The sequence below is a fragment of the Gastrolobium bilobum genome, unplaced genomic scaffold (genome assembly GCF_033153095.1).
Source record: "Gastrolobium bilobum isolate Gb01-03AN ecotype WA unplaced genomic scaffold, APGP_CSIRO_Gbil_v1 utg647, whole genome shotgun sequence".
In the NCBI taxonomy this organism is placed as follows: Eukaryota; Viridiplantae; Streptophyta; class Magnoliopsida; order Fabales; family Fabaceae; genus Gastrolobium; species Gastrolobium bilobum.
In genome coordinates, this window is record NW_026899122.1 from 457610 (window position 1) to 474580 (window position 16971).

Consider the following 16971-nt stretch of genomic DNA (forward strand, 5'->3'; position numbering starts at 1 on the left):
AAACTTATCGAAATTCAGTCAAATTTTAATAAGATTCAAGGATGGCAGTGGATAAGTCAAGCGGTAGAAATAACTCATATATGCCTAAAGAGTCAATAACTATACTAATTTATTCTAACAACATTTGAACCTCAAGTAGCATACTCTCTTCCTTCCCTTATCACCTCTTCACACGTCCTTTGAAAAATAAAATGAATAATAGATACATGTAGACTACATAAATTTCTCTTCCTACCTACTAAAATAGAGATCTTGTAAAAAGTTCAATACAAAGAATGGGATGCAAAGGACTCATCAGATACAAAGGGTGAACTCATTCATAGATCAAAGGCTGTTTGAATACAATAAAGCCCATCAAAGCATGAATTGTTTCGATCCCCAGAAAATGTAGAAAATCTCAAGTTCTAACTCAGCAAAATCTCCTAATAAATTAGATTAGCTAGATCGCATGTTCGACAGACCCAAGGTCGATTCAGATTCTTTTCCTTTTAGAGGGATTTAGTGAAGATCAGACGGCCGAAGCATATGGCAGTCCCCAATTCATCAAGACATCAACGGAAAAACTAGGGCAAGTTATTTGCCAATGAGCTTATAGTAGGCATATAAACCAGAGCCCACAAAACCGAGAAATTGCCCTGCTACATTCCACTGCAACCAAAACAAAACACATTCTATCAACCAATATAATCAAATGATAAATGAAGGTCAGTCGGGACAAGAGCACTCACAAAATCAAACGGTAGCCCACCAAATATTATCCAGCCAAAGCCAATAGTAAATACATCCTGGGCATCAATTCATAATATTCAGAGTTCACGGATAAAAACCGCAGACAGCCATCAACTGTGGCAATGATCTAAAATGAATGTAAAAAGGACACTTTTGTAGAAATGAGTGCATATTCGACTGCATGGCATCATGTTGGAAGGAGTACATTCTTCAAGCAATTAAAAACCAACATATGGTGATAAGTCTTAGCGTCAATGTCAACCAATTATCATAATTTAAGCCTCATCAATCAGAAACAACAACTATTCACTAAAATACCATTTTTTTTTTCTTTTTCCCCAATTTTTATACCTACATCAATCAAATTTGACTATAACATTGAGACAAGGAAGATGAATTCCCAAGAGAATTGGCAATTTAGGGCCTGTTTGATTACTGTTTTTGAAAACAGTTTTTTAATTTTCAGAATAAAAAAACCTGTGTGACAAGACTTGTTTTGTAAAAATAGTTCTAAAAATTATAACTTTTTTTTAGTTTTTAGAATCAAATTTAGAGAACATGTCTAAGTTGTTTTTATTTTTATCTTTCAAAATAAAATAAACACGGAAAGCACATATTTCATTAATTATTCTACAAAACAGTTTTAAGAAAAAAAAAAATCAAAACAAAATCAAACAGGCCTTGATCTCATTTCTTCACTTTCAAAAATGTTAACAAGTGAAACTGCCACTATATTTAAATACCGCTCTCTATATACAGTATGTAGTTAGAAATTGCCTCGGTCCCAACTTCCATGCCTGATCAGTTAGGTAGTGTACCCCACCCTCTCATCTGCATCAATTTCCACAAGCAAATTAACAGTTCATTATAATTACTCTCTCGTAACACTAAAATGTACTAGGAGATCTCCCCAAATTCCAAGTTTTAATAGCCAAGAAGTGTACTAATGCACCCCTGGTTCTCCCCCAATAAAATTTAGAATTATAAGAAAAAAAACACCCCAAACAATCCTTGCACAGAAAAGTCCATGCAGTAGTTAACTACTATGATATCACTCTAAAAGAGAAGACTTATATTATATAGCATCAGCGCCAACCTGAATAACTGTGCATCTTACATTTGAAGGAAAAACAACTAGCAAGTGAACAAACCTTCAGATTACCACAAATTGTTTGAGTCAGAGCTGAATTCAGAGTTGTATTCAGAAAAATACTGTAATTCAGGAAGAAAGCGAGGATGCAGGAAAACAGCAAAATAACCTGTCCCCCAAAAAAAAGAAACACAAAAATTACAAATTGACAAAATATCAAAATTAAGAGGAAACTGGGTTTAAAACTTGATGCAGATTGCTATAGACAAAAGGCAATTGTTTCTTTGTGAACAAAGATTTGGACCTTTCAATTGCTGGAAACAAATTACTTGTGCAGGACTAATGCATATACGACTCTCCCCTCATTAAATTAAAAGGAACATTAGAATTGCAATGATAATTTCCATAATAGAAAATTGATATACTTCTTAACTAGAGTGAGACAGGATAGACCCTGTAAGTACAACAGATATACTACGAAAACTAAAAGTATAAATACTGATCAACTAAGTGTGGAGAAAACATTTATTCTACGTTGTATTATATCAGGTTATCCAATACCCCTGCAGTTTGGCTCATTTTACACTTTGGTCACGTGGTTTAAAATGTGCCAAATTGCCCCGGCAGTTTGTTACATACACACCTCTGCAAATTTCCATCAACATGTCAACAGATTAAACATGTGGAAAACATGATAGCCATCGGGCTTGGCCTGTTTGCACTTTTCCCCATGTGGTTTATTATGTAAGCATATAATTCTCTATCATCAAAATGTGGCAGAAAATAGCTTAGGCTGGCAAACTGGCAAAGTACAAAAAGGGAGAGGGGATATTTGATTTTTAAACTTACGTGATTTAGTCCAGGCTGATTTCTAGATCCTAGCTAACTTCCCAAGGATAAAAACAAAATTTCTCTTAGCAAGTAACCAAGGATGAATACTGCTACTTAGTAAAAGGACAAAAGCTCAAGCTGAACATACAATAAAACCAGGTGAAAGAAGATAAGGAAAATTGATTGTCATCTTCAAGTCACCCCAAACTAATGTCCAAATAAGCAAAAGTGGTCCACATATGATACCTATAATAATATAGAAAAAATAATTTCAAATGAGAAATATATAAAAAACAAGCATGCTTTCTTTTACCAAAAAAAACGTAAGAAAGTTTAATAGGCCATTTTATACAATTTATCAGCTTACCATTGCACCACATAAGGCCAAAGGTATTAAGACCACTAGTTTTGCCTGAGAAAAAGACATGATATCAAATAAATAAGAAACGGTAGGCTAACTACAGGGGAAAAAGTTATAGAATTTCCACTGTGTGTGTGTGAGAGAAAGAGAAAAGATAGGAATACAACCAACACGGGCTATGGTTGCAAGATATATAGCTGTGGTGATATTTGACAGGAAAACAATGGCATAGCCATAGGCATCAAAAGAGAAGTCCCGCACTCCGGCTATAAATGCGCCAAAGACAATCAAGCCAACACTGACAACAACCTTACAAATTTCAGTTAAATGAAGCAATCAGGGTGATTCTCATTCAAAGAACAATTTGAACTTTAACTTCATTTTTTATAATGGAAGCAAGGGAGAAATAAGAAAAACGAAAGTGAACCAGTTATGTTATTTTTAATGGAATGCGTATCAACTTCTCTTTTTGAAAGTGCACGTAGGAGAAGCATCCTGAAAGACTTGCATTAAATGTCCAATGTACCATATTTAGAATGCATAGTTTAAGTTTATAAGTACAATAGTTATAGCTGATTAAGTGATAAACCAGGTTCTCACTTACAATAAGAACTTTCATGCTTAATGCAACTATTTAGCTTAAATTGCTCTTTTACCGTAATCAAGTTCTAAGTGTCAAGACCAACAATCCCAAAAGCTTATGCTAATAAGTGAAGGATATATGAATGGTTTTATTATATATCCAATATGCCTCTCACGTAATAGCACTTTGAATTTGAAGTGTGGACAATGTATCATCCTACTCTACCATGTAAAATCAACTTTTATTTAAAAGTGGGAAGGATCAAACTCCTAACCACTTGGTTACAAAGACTCTGATATTGTAAGATAGGTAATAAATAAATAGGGGTTAATATCATTCCAATTGCTGTTATAAAAGTAATTAGTATTTTTGTCATTAAAAGATATTTTTAACTGGTAATTATAAAAAAAAAAAAAACTATTAATTCTGCAATAAAACCGCCCATACCCGGCAATGCAAGAGAAGCCATTGATAAAATACTGAAAACGGTGAATATTTTTGGCATCAGATGGACGTGAAGTAATTGATATTATACCTCCAGGACCAGAACTTCTTGTTTCAGAGGGCGAATCTATTAAATTTGATCAACCGTTAACGAGTAATCCTAATGTGTGTGGGTTTGGTCAGGGGGACGCGGAAATAGTACTTCAAGATCCGTTACGTGTCCAAGTTCTCTTATTCTTCTTCTCGCTTTTGGCATAGCGGGCCCCGACAGGAGGCCTGCACCACGGGCTATTAGCTCAGTGGTAGAGCCCGCCCCTGATAATTGCGTCGTTGTGCCTATACATATACAAATAATTTGCGTCCAATAACCCCGGGTTCAGAGAGGTAAATGCATAAAAAGGGGACAAATCTTAGCAGACGGTGCTGCTACAGTTGACGGCAAACTCAGAACTTAATTTCTTACTAAGAAAGTATTTGAGTTTTCATTTAAAGTGGGGGGGGGGGGGGGGTTCGTTAACTCAAAGAATATTGAATAATGTCAAAATATATTGTCAACTCTAAGGAATGCTTTCCATCCTACCTAAAATGCGTATAAATATAATAGGATAATTGATCACTTCCACATAAAATTATAGATTTTACATATATTGCCAAAATCTCAGATGCGTTGGGTCATCAAATATTTACTTGAACACAATATGGATCTGTATGTCACATCATGCAATGGAAGGAAAGAAATTTACCTGAAAATGACATGAGGTGTATACCTCTGCCCCATCAGCATATACTCTACAAGCATTGTAAATACCACTGTGGTCCTCCTAAGGGTGGTATACATTGGAACATTTACTCCACGCACAGACTCCATGGTGACTAGCTTTCAAGGGGGGAAACAGGGTGAATGAAATAAAAAAAAAGAAAATAAATAATAAATGAGAACTTCCCTTTCAAAAAAGACTAAGGAAGGACATACCATATAAAGTAAATATGCTCCGGCCAAAGGAAGAGTGTGCTTCAAAGTCTTCAATGGGACAAATTTTGTCGAGTTATCTCCTATAATTACTGACTCACCAGCTGTGAAAGAAATTATCCTCCAGCGCCTTAATATACAGAGAAAACAACACGAACATGCCATCTGCAGCAGTAAGAAGCTCAAAAGCATGTTTAAAAATGTGGAACAGAAAAAATGGAAATTCAGAACAATTAGATTGGTATTTCATAAACAACCATCTCATCTAAAAGCTCAAGCAATTAGGTGAAGACTACTTTAATTGTTTTATATATAATTTTTTTAACACACCCCTTTACGCAAAAGCCTTAAGGCTTGAAACGTGGACATTGCACATACCCATATTTTTTTTGTTCTATCTTATGCTGACTTAATTCCACTAGAAAGTGGGGGCGGTGAGGGTCAAACTCGTGATCCCGTAGCCATGGAGGCTCTGATATCATGATAAACAATCATCTCATCCAAAAGCTCAAGTTATTAGGTGAAGGCCGTTTTGATGGTTTTACATACAATTTCTCTAATAGTATTCAAATTGAAAGGCCAACGTGTCAACCAAGACATAGGCATCACATAGTTTCCAAAACATTTTATATTCAATATCATTTCTTTCTACCACAAATGCATGAAATTTAACTTTTGCATAATTGATGTAACTAAGTTGGATAATCCCTAATAACTTAGTAGGTAGAAAATCAACTCTTAGAATACAGGGACTATGTTAAATTGTTAGAGAATCTAAGTGTTAGTTGAGAAAGATGGACAAGAGCCCGGAAGAGCAAAAACGGAGGAAGAGAAGGTATAGTAGCAACATGAGAAGAGAGAAAGAGAGAGAGAGAGAGAGAGTCAACAAAAACAGCAATCAAGAATGCAAGTGTACAGAAGCACTGTCAATATATAGAGTAAACCTCCATGTTAATCCTCTAAAGATACAATACAAGCATCATCATTTTGGTCCTCCAAAGAATTTTGATATCAATTTAGTCCCTTTAATCATGGAAAATAACATCATAATGGAAGTTTACTCTATATGGCATTCAATCCTCAATGCCTGAGAGGTGAAGTATGAAGTGTTTTTGTTCTACAATTTTCTGCAAGAGATGCCTGAAATTCCTAAAACAGCAAATTTTTGGCATGCCTAACCATGGCTCATTAGAACCATGTGAACAATAAAATCACTTTGATGATGAAACAACCTACTCAAATACCAAAAAAATTTGAAGAGACCATCCATTCTATCAATATATTATGAGCCTGATCATAACTGAATTCCAACCATTTGATTTTGACCTTTGATAAATAAACGAGTCCCAGACCCTCGTTCCATTGGAATTCATACTGTTCAAATTTGAATTTTTTTAGTAAGAACAATTATAAAAGAAAATTTTGAAAAGGGGGAGGAAAAGATTGCTAGTGTTTAGCACAGTTTTTCTAGTTCTGAAAACATAGAGATAAAAAGAGTTTGTCAGTATTTAAAGAATGCATAATGGTAAAGGGGAAAGTTGACATGATTATTATCACCTAATTTCAAGACACATAGCTTACCAACATAATTCTTTAAGTAACAAGAACATACAGGAGAATTACAATTTGCACCCAAAATAATAATAATAATGAAAATGTAATCATCAAATCGGGGAAAAAAGAAAGAAAGAAAGAAAACCTCTGTAAGGATCAACCTGAAGAAGTGTGATGACATTTGCAGATGGGAAGTCATAAGATGAAAGAGCCGCCTTATTGAACATCACCAAGAGCACTACAAAGCAAAAATAGAGATCACTAAGTAATTGATCAAAGCCTAAACATGCCCAATCAATGAAACAGAGCTCTTACGCAATTCAGGTATAATTAAAGTATTAAACCCCCAGTTTAGGCCATGACTTATGCGGTTAGTTTAATTGGACAATTTGACGATAAAGATGAACCTAAGATTTCTAAAATTGGATAACAAGAGTGAGTTGAACCTGCACAGGACATGTAAGCAATAGCAGCGTATGCCCCACGTTTGGTGATGGCGGAAGCTCTGAAGATCTTATCATTATCCTTTAAAAGCCTCTCTCGGTCCTCCTCGTTCGGAGGATCCGATACCGGAAGTATTAGACTATCTGATGAATACGACGCTTTCAGAGACATTTCGCAATTATCAAACCCTAATGTCTGAGTCTCACCACTCGGAAGTTGACTCACTTCCTACACTTTTTCTCGCGCTCACAAAACACGCCGGAGTCTCTCCCTTCCGATTCCGATCAAAATGTATAATTAACTGACTGAAAGATATATCATTAGTTTTATAAAATAAAAATATCTTTTGTGTAATAAATTATCGTTGTGTGACTTTTTCTTAAATAATTTTATTTTTTATTTTATGAATTGCGCCTGTTTTCCTTTGTTTTCAATCTTCATTACAAAAATATTAACAATAGGAAAAGCTTTACTTCCAATATTAAAATGAATATTAATATATTTAAATTTTTGTTTACGTGTACCGTTAGACAAAAGTTAAGAAATAAAAATAATGTTTATTGTACTTTGTTAAATTATCTTAATTATTTTTAAAAAAAATTAAAGATTTGCACTTTCTATTTAATACTTTTATCTTTAATTCTTAAATTTGTGTATAAATGGTGCATACTAACAAATTCCTAATTAAAAATTAAAAACTTCGAATCCAAATTAATTATAAGAACACAATCCCTTACATGCATCTATTTCTTGATTTTAAAAATTTGTTAATAATTTAGGTTATACTGTCAGTTTTTAATAATTAACAAAAATAAAAATGAAAATGTCATAATATTATCATATAGTTAAGAAATAATAAATTAACACAATAAGTTTCTCATCTAAGGCTTTATGCCAACTCAATCGATTCGGCCTGTCATCAATTTTAAATTTTTTATTTTCAATCAGAAAAGTATATCGCGGGCTTGGTGTCCTGTTTCTGTTGAACGTTATCGGGTCGTTGGTTTTGTTCCAGTACCATTTTTCCACCATGAGACTCTTAATGTTCTAGATTAGGATCAAAAGCATTGGAAAAAAATTCACCTGCAATAATAATAAGGGTAAGAAAGCTAAAACGATGCCAAATTTTGTACCTGTTTAGTTGGACAACACGTAAATCAAAGATTAAAATGTCTTGCCTTTGTTCCCTCTAAAAATAAAGTTGTTCCGAATTGTTATGAGATATTAAACCAAGTAATCATGGTTTGCACGTAATAATTACGGTCTAAATATAGAGAATGTGATTTCACATTACCTTAGTCGGTGTTCTGGACAACTTGACAATCAGTGGGGATTTCAATTCCTGCTTCAGCTTATTGTGTTTTCACATGGTCAGATTTTTGAAGTTGAGGACATATCGGATACGGATACTTTAAAGGGATTATTTGATGAGTTCAACCAATTCAAAAGTACCAAGAATTGCATCATTGTGTTAAAGGATTATAATGCATTAACATTTGTTTAGTACCTAATTGTATTTATTAACTAAAACATCGCTTTGATATAATGATTTAAAATTTGAACTTAAACATGCCAAGTTTTCTTAACCTGTCACATCAAAGGCATAGCCAAGCTTTCTCTGGGAACTCAATCCATAATGCTTTGATGTATATCGCCATCCATCAAACATGAGAAGTGAGAACAGGACCTTCCCCCGTTTTACGAATAAATTTTTACTTGCATCCAAGATTCAATGCATTTGTCCAATTATTTACCGGGTCAAAAGTCAGATCCTTAATCGATTGCGGAAGCAAAACAGTAAAATGCAAAAGAAGAGAAATGAGGAAGCATATAGGTAATTTGTTTAATGTGGAAAAACCTTATTCAATGTGAAGAAGTAAAAATTCACAAGACACTGGTATACCAGTCAAATTTCTCTAGTCCTTCACAGGTACAATCAAACTTCACTTGATAATCTCAAACTTTCCTAAAGAGGTATCTTACTTCAAACTTCTCTCTAAAGGTATTCAAAATACTTTTTTGATATATTTAAATCTCACATACTATAAGCTTATATAAAAGAGGGAGATAATTCTAGATGTTTAATTATGGAGAAACATTGAATCACTCAAATAATGTGTTCCTTGAGCCTGACATTAAACCACTCAAGGGATGTGTCCTTAAACCTTGCACCAAAATAGAGTACATGCCAACATTAACGGAGGAACACCACCCAATATCATTTTTTTGATAGGTCTACAAAAAATATCACATCATCTATTTTATTTGGATAATGTGATACTTTTTTAGACCATCCATAAAAAAAATGAATGGCAGATACATCCAATAAGATTTATTCCCGCTTTAATTTGCATTTCTTTCACTCATTTAGATTCGAGAGTGACATCTTATCTGACTTATTAGTTTACATTTCAATTCAGATTTAAAAATAAAAAATAAAAATCATTTTCCAAGAGGAGTATCGTTTTCATTTTACCAACTCAACACCCAGACTTAACCAAGTGTTCGATATGGTGAGTTGTAAGGTGTGGGTGCAGTAAGCAATGCTAGGTAAAGGGCCAGCAATGAATCAGACCTATCATACATTTTGGGTCCTACTAGTTGAGTTTGCAACCTTCAACGCACGAGAACTAGATAGAACTGGTTCCAATGGTCGTGCGGGGTTCAGTGAACAACATAATTTGCCATTTGCTCTACACCATCACGTGGGCTTCTCTATTGGTAACCCTACGCCAATATTTTGGATCACATACCTAACTATACGATTTATGTTAGTTGCGTTGTCGAGCACATTTCATACAGGTAGTAGGTTCAATAGTGGAATAAAAAGCCAAAGCCAACAGAAAAAAAAAAAAATTAACATTATTAATTAATCGTTTAATTTTTAGTGGGAACAGATCAACAGATTACAGAGATAGCTAGGGGGGGTTTTAATTATATCATTGTTATTATAATCAAATAATCAATAAAGACGAAGCGAATATTTTCTAGCTAAGCGCATCAGTGGATACAGGGAGGTTGTGTGTGCTCTAAAATCATGACATATTGGACAATATGCTAACAATATCAATAGGTGCATGAACTATTAGTTTCTTTATTCCCTTTTTTTTATATTTTTCTTTTAAAGCTTGGTCTTTCATAATTAGCTTGCTTAGTTAACGGTATCTTGTTTGTTACAGGTTTATGGTTATTGGTTCAGCAGAGTATTTGTGATTATGATACAAGTTCACTATGATTTATCAGAATCAGAAGTAACTCGTGGTGGCACACAATTTTGACACTCGTGTTTGGATAGAAAGGGATTCCATTAAAAAAATATATAAGTTATTTCAATCGTGTCACACACAAATACAAGTTATTTCATCTGCTTATCTGTCTCTGTCTTATTTATCTTTTCATGGATGAAAGTTTTGTTTTAAGGATTACATTCTTCCTACAGTTTAATGAACCCAATCCTAAAGTCGTTTCAGAATGATCATCTTCACCAAATTATGGTCTGAATGAATATGACAGTTCCCTAAAACATTATATACTAAGTACAATAAACCCAGGCAAATTGAGAGAGAGTATATAGGTATACGTGGGGACACATTGGCAGGAAAATTGAGACCAATAAAGAAAGCAGGTAAAGTGGCAGTGGCACGTTGGTACTCTCATTCCTCAACTAGCTTATAATGCTGTTGCTATTTTAGCCGACCCAACTTCCATGCTGTCTCTAACTATCCCTGTTCCACAAGACAATAGTCCTTTTCATTCCTCTCCCTGATTCACACATGCACACACACATATATATATACATTTTCGATTCCCAAAAGTCAAAAAATCCCATTTACTTTGAGCCAGCTAAGTCTATATCTAACTTTGAAAGTTGTCACCAAATGATGGGATGAGAGTATCAGTTCGATCCTCTCTAATACTGTCTTTGGGAGAGATTTAAAGCTTTAACCTCTTCAGACTAGTCGATGAACCGATTGGAATATCTCAAAAAAAAAAAAAAAAAAAACTTTGGAAGTTGCCCAATATATATGTTCTCCTTTGTCTATTGTATATGCTAATTAGCTTCTTATGCTACATGGAGCTTCAGTTAGGTCTGCCCCTCCCCACTCACAATCCCATCGAGGGATTCGACCATAACAACCCTGCCTTAGTGAAGTCAAAACAGATTGTGAGTTTAGAATTATGGAGACAAAGTTGTTGTTCTGAAAGCAAGAAGCATGGCAAAAACAAACGTAGCTACGAAGAGTCCTTTGGACATTTTTCGAAACCTTTGCCTTTACTAGTTTGGAGCGGACAGCCAAACGAGGAAGATGACCGCAGTGAAAAGATGCACACAAACATTCACACATCAAACAAGTAAGTTGTGTTTCAACTTGTATGTGTTGGTGAACACCATTTCGCAACTCAAAATCTTAAGACATTAATTTTGATATTTTGAGTCCTTTTAGTTATATGGTCCTCACTTAATAGATTTAATCGATTAATGATACTTGAATTCCCAACATACAGGAACAACAAAGAAGAAAACCATTTGGTGGGGTGGCCACCAATTAAATCATGGAGAAAGAAAGAACTCCATCAGCAGCATCCTGCAGGAGGCCAGATCAGGAACAATAGGATGCAAGCTAATCAAAGTAGAGGATTAAACTCTTTATATGTAAAGGTTAACATGGAAGGGATAGCAATAGGAAGGAAAATCGATTTGAGGCTTTACAACTCTTATCAAACTCTTACAAACACGTTGATTAGCATGTTTGCTAAATGTAAGTGAGTAGTACTAAAATAAATTTCCCGTTTTCTTGTGTGGTATATTATAGTGGATTTGATTTTTGCTTTGGTCTCAACACATGCTATATATGCGCAGACCAAAAATTTGAGGAAGCAGGAGCAAGCTATACACTCACCTTTCAAAACGAACAAGGGGATTGGCTGCTTGCTGGACATGTTCCATGGAAGTATGTGAATATTTTGTAGTACATACTCTCATTGACTACTTTGTGCCACAGAAACTTAAGGACAATTAAGTTTTTTTTTTTTTAAAAGTTACAGAATACTATATTAGAAGAAGGTAAGGCATCCAAAGAATAACGTTTTTTTAATGATTATTTTGCAGATCCTTCATAGGTACGGTGCGGCGTTTGGCGATATTGAGGAATTGAAATGAAACTATTTGACACGGTTTATATTTTGTACTTTGATGTTGTTTATGTTGCTAGTTTCGGTACAAAGTATTTGCTTTATTAGGTTGTAGAGAGCAAGGGTAAAATAAAAAAAGTCAAATTACAAATAACTTGTTCGATTCTTTAACTAATAATTGTGTTTGATTCAATTACAAGTAACATAATCAAACTTTCAAACATCGACATTTGATCTTTTCTATTTATACAAAATGGCACAAATCTATGAAACTTAACCGAAATTTGCCCATGATCATGAAATTGAGAGATTATTTAAGATAACACTTGTTGAGTAATCTGCAAGGCAATCTCTACCTATAATTAAGTAGTTGGTGGGGGCTTATAAGGATGAGGTTGGACATGAAGAAAGTGTGAACCACTCACAGTCTTCCTTTGACCTTTGTCCTCCTTGAGATATTAGAATCCTGGGTTTAATATCAACCTTTTGATATTCACGTTATCAGAGTGTCAGAACATCACTTGATTGTCTGATATTTACTTAAACACACTCATCTCTTCCTTTGATCACTTGATTTCCTGGCCAGGTATCAAATTAGAGTTTCATGTCTATCATATTATAAAAAATAAAATTATCTACATATAGTGTAGGGCTCATGTTTTTTTTTTTTTCTCTCTTCTTTTCACATGACCCGTATATTTCTATATATGTGTAGAAGATATATATAATTATTTTTTTGAATATAATGAGGAGAATTAAATACATAACCTAATACAAACTACCTAAATCCCTCTTCACTAAACCAATCCTAATAGCTTTATGCAGTAAATCATTGTATCTCCTAAAACATGAGAAACATTAAACTCATTGAATTATGTAGATTTGCTTTTGTTAATGTAGGTATCTTTTTTTTTTTGGTAGTCAATGTAGCTATCTTTTAGTTTAAGGTAGTTTTGACTTTGAATTAAGGAATATGATGTTTGTCTTAATCTTAATACTGATGGATCAGAATCTCAATAAAAAATAGAAATGATAAATATTAGTTGAGATTCTAATATAACAATATTAAAAATAAATAAATTAGATATGAAAAATATAAATAGAATAACCAATCTCATAAATTAAATAGATGAAGAACTCGTTAACTTCGTTAGTTTCAGCCAAATGTTATAATGGCCCACAACATTAATGGTATCTTTAAATGAATTATTGTTCTGGAGTCTTAAATTATTATGTTTACTCTAGGAATAGTAAAGGTTAGAAATAGCATTGGATAAAGTCGATTTAGTAATCAAAAAATTAAAAATAAAATAAAGTTGATTTATTTTTTTATTCCAGAAAACGAACAATATGAATACAAATTGGTAAATTAGCATAAATAAGCAATTTTTTTTTCTAATACATTATTTATTAAATGAAGACATCGTATATTATAAGCATTTTCTCTTTGAATATACATTATTTACTAAATACATTTTCTCTTTGAATATAGAAATAAGTTATGTTATTAAACATGAGAAGAAGAGTTATATTTTTTTGTTTGCAAACTACACTATATACTATGGGGTAGTACATATTACTTAAGCAGTATTACCCGAGCATGTATTACCCGTAGTACATAGTGTAGTTTGTAAACAAAAAGTTTATAAATATAACATACTCCATCAACATATATATATATATATATATATATATATATATATATATATATATGAGGTAGGATCCTTTGACACCAGTGTCAAACTTGAAGTTTGAAACCTCATATGAGAGTCATTAGATCATAAAAGATCAATGGTGTCACATGCTTACAAATCAGAGTCATTGATCTTTTTTGATCTAATGGTTATCAGATGAGGTGTCAAAGGATCCTGCCTCTATATATATATATGGCAAAATCATTTCTACAGCAATGACAGATGATGGTTATGATTTCTCACATTTAATACTTTCACATATATATATATATATATATATATGATGTTGCACGTACAACAGCTGCATAAATATAAACTCCTATATATATGTGCAATTTTTTTTTAATATAAGTGTGAGACCCACTACTAATTGAGTCATAACATGAGAAAATCAAAGCTATATATATATGGATTCGCTTTTTCTGCAGTTACTGCAGATAAGTTATCTTCAGTAAGTCCAATACGACGTCGTTTTGGGATGGAAATCATGATGTTTTTGTAATTTTAGTTTATTTCAGGGTTATAATAGTCTTTATATTTATAATTTTTTAAGATTTCAATATCAAAACGACGTCGTTTTGGGAATAAATGCAGATAACTTATCTGCATTAAATGCAGAAATATTTTTTTCATATATATATATATATATATATATATTTTAAGGGTTTAAAGTTTCTAAAATTACTTGAGATAACTTTATCTAATATTCACTAAAATACACACAAAAAAGTGTGTGGGGTCCATGTGGACCCATGTGGAGAGAAAAAGAAAATATGAGTCACACATACTTTTATATGTATATTTTGGTGAATATTAGACCCATATAGGGTTTAATATATTTTCTGTCAATGGATATAACTTATATTCAGTGAGCCTTTGCAATTGAAAGATTAAAAAATTATAATGATAAAGATTAATCCAACCCTAGAATAAATTAGAATTACAAAAATATCTTACTTTAAATCTCAAAACAACATTGTTTTCAATTCACTTGATCACCGGAAAAACATTAAACTCTTATAATCTAAGGGTTTTATTTTTCTTATGTCACATAAGATAAATCTTCTCTCCTACTCTCACAGCAAATGGTGGGATCCACTTTATTTTTTTTAAAAGAAAAGAGAAAAAAATAGAGCACGAAAATTGAAATGAGAGTAGGAGATAAAATTTCTATTATGTGACATAAGAGAAATAAAATCCATAATCTAATAAGGTAGAATCGTCTTCACGCACACTTTATATTATGTGCTTGTTCCATAAGAGGTGTTTGTCTAATTCTTAGACAGCTATGATGGGCAAAAAAATTAATTAATTGCAATTTAAATAAAAAATTATGAATTTATTGTTGTTTTGAAACTATTTACGTGTGTATAGTATTATGTCATGTTCGGATTGGGCGTCATCAGTCACACCTAAGTTAGGTGTCACCCACAAGACACTCACGCCTAATTTAGGCGTGACTCGTCTGTTGTTGACATGTATAACAAAAAGTTAACAATTTAACATAAAATTTCGGAAGACCATAACTTTTGACTAGGGTATCCGAATCAGGTAAAAAAAAAATTATTCGACATAACTTTTTCGAAATCTACGCAATGACAGTTCATTTGGCATATCTTATCTCTCACAAACACAGTTCGAATTTGCAACAATGATACTATAAGAGCATTTAAACCCAGAAGCCTCCGAGTTGTTTTTGAACCAACACCAAACGCAATCTTCTTTTTAAAATGAGTAAATACATTTTTTTGTCCTCAAGAAAAAACACAGGGTCCATTTTAATCTCTTAAAATAAGTCGACTTGTGATCCCTTATAAATTCAAAATAAACCCAATTAGTTGATATTATAATCCCTCAGAAATTCAAAGAAGACTCATGTAATTTTTTGGCTCAAAAGTTCGAAATAAGTGATTTTTTTATTCGACATAACTTTTCGATATCTATGCACTGTAAGATTTCCAGATAATTATTTCTTAATGCTGGGAAGTAAAAATTTAAATAACATCATTCACAAAGATGAAATATGCCAAAGGTGAATCCAATTGCAGGCTTTTCATGGGACTCATAGATTCTTCTGGTGGACTTTATGCTGTGAAACATGCTTTGATAAGAGGGTTTGAGATGCTATATATGTTTCTAATAATGCATTCTTCGACGTCTGTAATTGTATAATTCACCTCAAACCCTCTTATCAAAGCATGTTTCACAGCATAAGAACATATTTTTAATGCAATATATTAAAAAATTTGTATTTTTTAATGCAACCTGAAGAACATTATATTCTCACCAATCTCTCACACTTTTATATTGTGGCACTTTCTTTTCTCACAATATTATACACTATTTTTTTTCAAACACTTGGTAGAAAATATATATTTTACTATGACATTAAGTATTCTTATTTATACATGGACTAATCTACTTTGGTGCCATCATTAATTTCAGACCACGACTCAAAAGATAAAGTATCATTGTTGCAAATTCAAACTATGTTTTTGAGAGATAAAAAATGTCAAATGAGGTATCATTGCGTAGATTTCAAAAAGTTATATGAAATCAATAAAAGAATTACCTGATTTGGATAGCCGAGTCAAAAGTTATGACCTTCAAAAGTTTTACGATTAAAGTGTTAATTTTTCGTGCCACTTGTCAACACCAGACGAGTCACGCCTAAATTACACGTGACACACTATAATACACGCGTAAATAGTTTCAAAACAGCAATAAATTCATAATTTTTTATTTAAATTGTAAATAATTAATTTTTTTGCCAAATAAATTGTGTTATCAAATATTATTTTTTCGTTTTTTCACCTAGAAATTCTTGCGTAGCACAGAAATTAAAATAAAAAATATTCTAAGCTTCCCGAAAAACTAGGAGTATTGACTTTGAAATTTATTGTTTGCAAGTCCAAAAGTAACCCGTCATTAGCAACATTTTATTTTCTCCCAGACTCCTTGCTCCAATTCTCGTTGATAATTGGTTGAATATTCATTGTTTCAGACTTTCAGTCTCTGTTGACATTCGAAAACTGTGTTGAATTCAATTCATTGTGCGTTATTCGTATTGAATGGAAAATTGAAAATGAAAAGTAACATTATTAAAATTTAAAAGTACTCTGTAATTATCATTAAAAA

At 32.6% G+C, this 16971-nt stretch overlaps 2 protein-coding genes across 4 annotated transcripts; one reads left to right on the plus strand and one right to left on the minus strand.

Moving 5' to 3' along the window:
• Nucleotides 1–217: 217 nt before the first annotated feature.
• On the minus strand, nucleotides 218–7276 carry LOC133287416 (UDP-N-acetylglucosamine transporter UGNT1-like). 3 transcript variants are annotated; one of them, XR_009748237.1, is made up of 11 exons: nucleotides 7009–7276; nucleotides 6724–6800; nucleotides 5012–5173; nucleotides 4782–4915; nucleotides 3179–3309; nucleotides 3018–3062; nucleotides 2799–2896; nucleotides 1881–1988; nucleotides 1473–1560; nucleotides 729–785; nucleotides 570–648 (listed from the first exon to the last, which is right to left on the minus strand). XR_009748237.1 is itself a non-coding variant. In XM_061485020.1 (10 exons), the coding sequence occupies exons 1-10, from the start codon at nucleotides 7175–7177 to the stop codon at nucleotides 574–576; spliced, it is 1056 nt and encodes a 351-aa protein (XP_061341004.1). In that variant the 5' UTR covers nucleotides 7178–7276; the 3' UTR covers nucleotides 218–573. The 3 variants fall into 3 exon arrangements, 2 of the variants coding, with proteins under 2 accessions (XP_061341004.1, XP_061341003.1); XM_061485020.1 differs by lacking the exon at nucleotides 1473–1560 and having other exon boundaries at nucleotides 218–648; XM_061485019.1 differs by lacking the exon at nucleotides 1473–1560 and having other exon boundaries at nucleotides 218–648; nucleotides 6949–7276.
• A 3802-nt stretch (nucleotides 7277–11078) lies between these two features.
• On the plus strand, nucleotides 11079–12183 carry LOC133287450 (auxin-responsive protein IAA29). The gene is made up of 5 exons (XM_061485071.1): nucleotides 11079–11158; nucleotides 11192–11359; nucleotides 11513–11766; nucleotides 11868–11958; nucleotides 12117–12183. Exons 1-5 carry the CDS (start codon nucleotides 11079–11081, stop codon nucleotides 12160–12162), a joined length of 639 nt encoding a protein of 212 aa, XP_061341055.1. The 3' UTR covers nucleotides 12163–12183.
• The last annotated feature ends 4788 nt before the right edge of the window (nucleotides 12184–16971 follow it).

What these genes read in the sequence shown, in the direction of transcription:
- LOC133287416 (XM_061485019.1), bottom strand. Translation starts at nt 7,177, where the DNA reads ATGTCTCTGAAAGCGTCGTATTCATCAGATAGTCTAATACTTCCGGTA. An exon ending in TTCTTTCACCTGGTTTTATT is followed by an intron (nt 1,989 to 2,798) that starts GTATGTTCAGCT and finishes TTTGGGGGACAG; the next exon opens with GTTATTTTGCTGTTTTCCTG. An exon ending in CAATTTGTGGTAATCTGAAG is followed by an intron (nt 786 to 1,880) that starts GTTTGTTCACTT and finishes ATTGATGCCCAG; the next exon opens with GATGTATTTACTATTGGCTT.
- LOC133287450 (XM_061485071.1), top strand. Translation starts at nt 11,079, where the DNA reads ATGGAGCTTCAGTTAGGTCTGCCCCTCCCCACTCACAATCCCATCGAG. An exon ending in AACATTCACACATCAAACAA is followed by an intron (nt 11,360 to 11,512) that starts GTAAGTTGTGTT and finishes CCCAACATACAG; the next exon opens with GAACAACAAAGAAGAAAACC. An exon ending in GATTAGCATGTTTGCTAAAT is followed by an intron (nt 11,767 to 11,867) that starts GTAAGTGAGTAG and finishes ATATATGCGCAG; the next exon opens with ACCAAAAATTTGAGGAAGCA.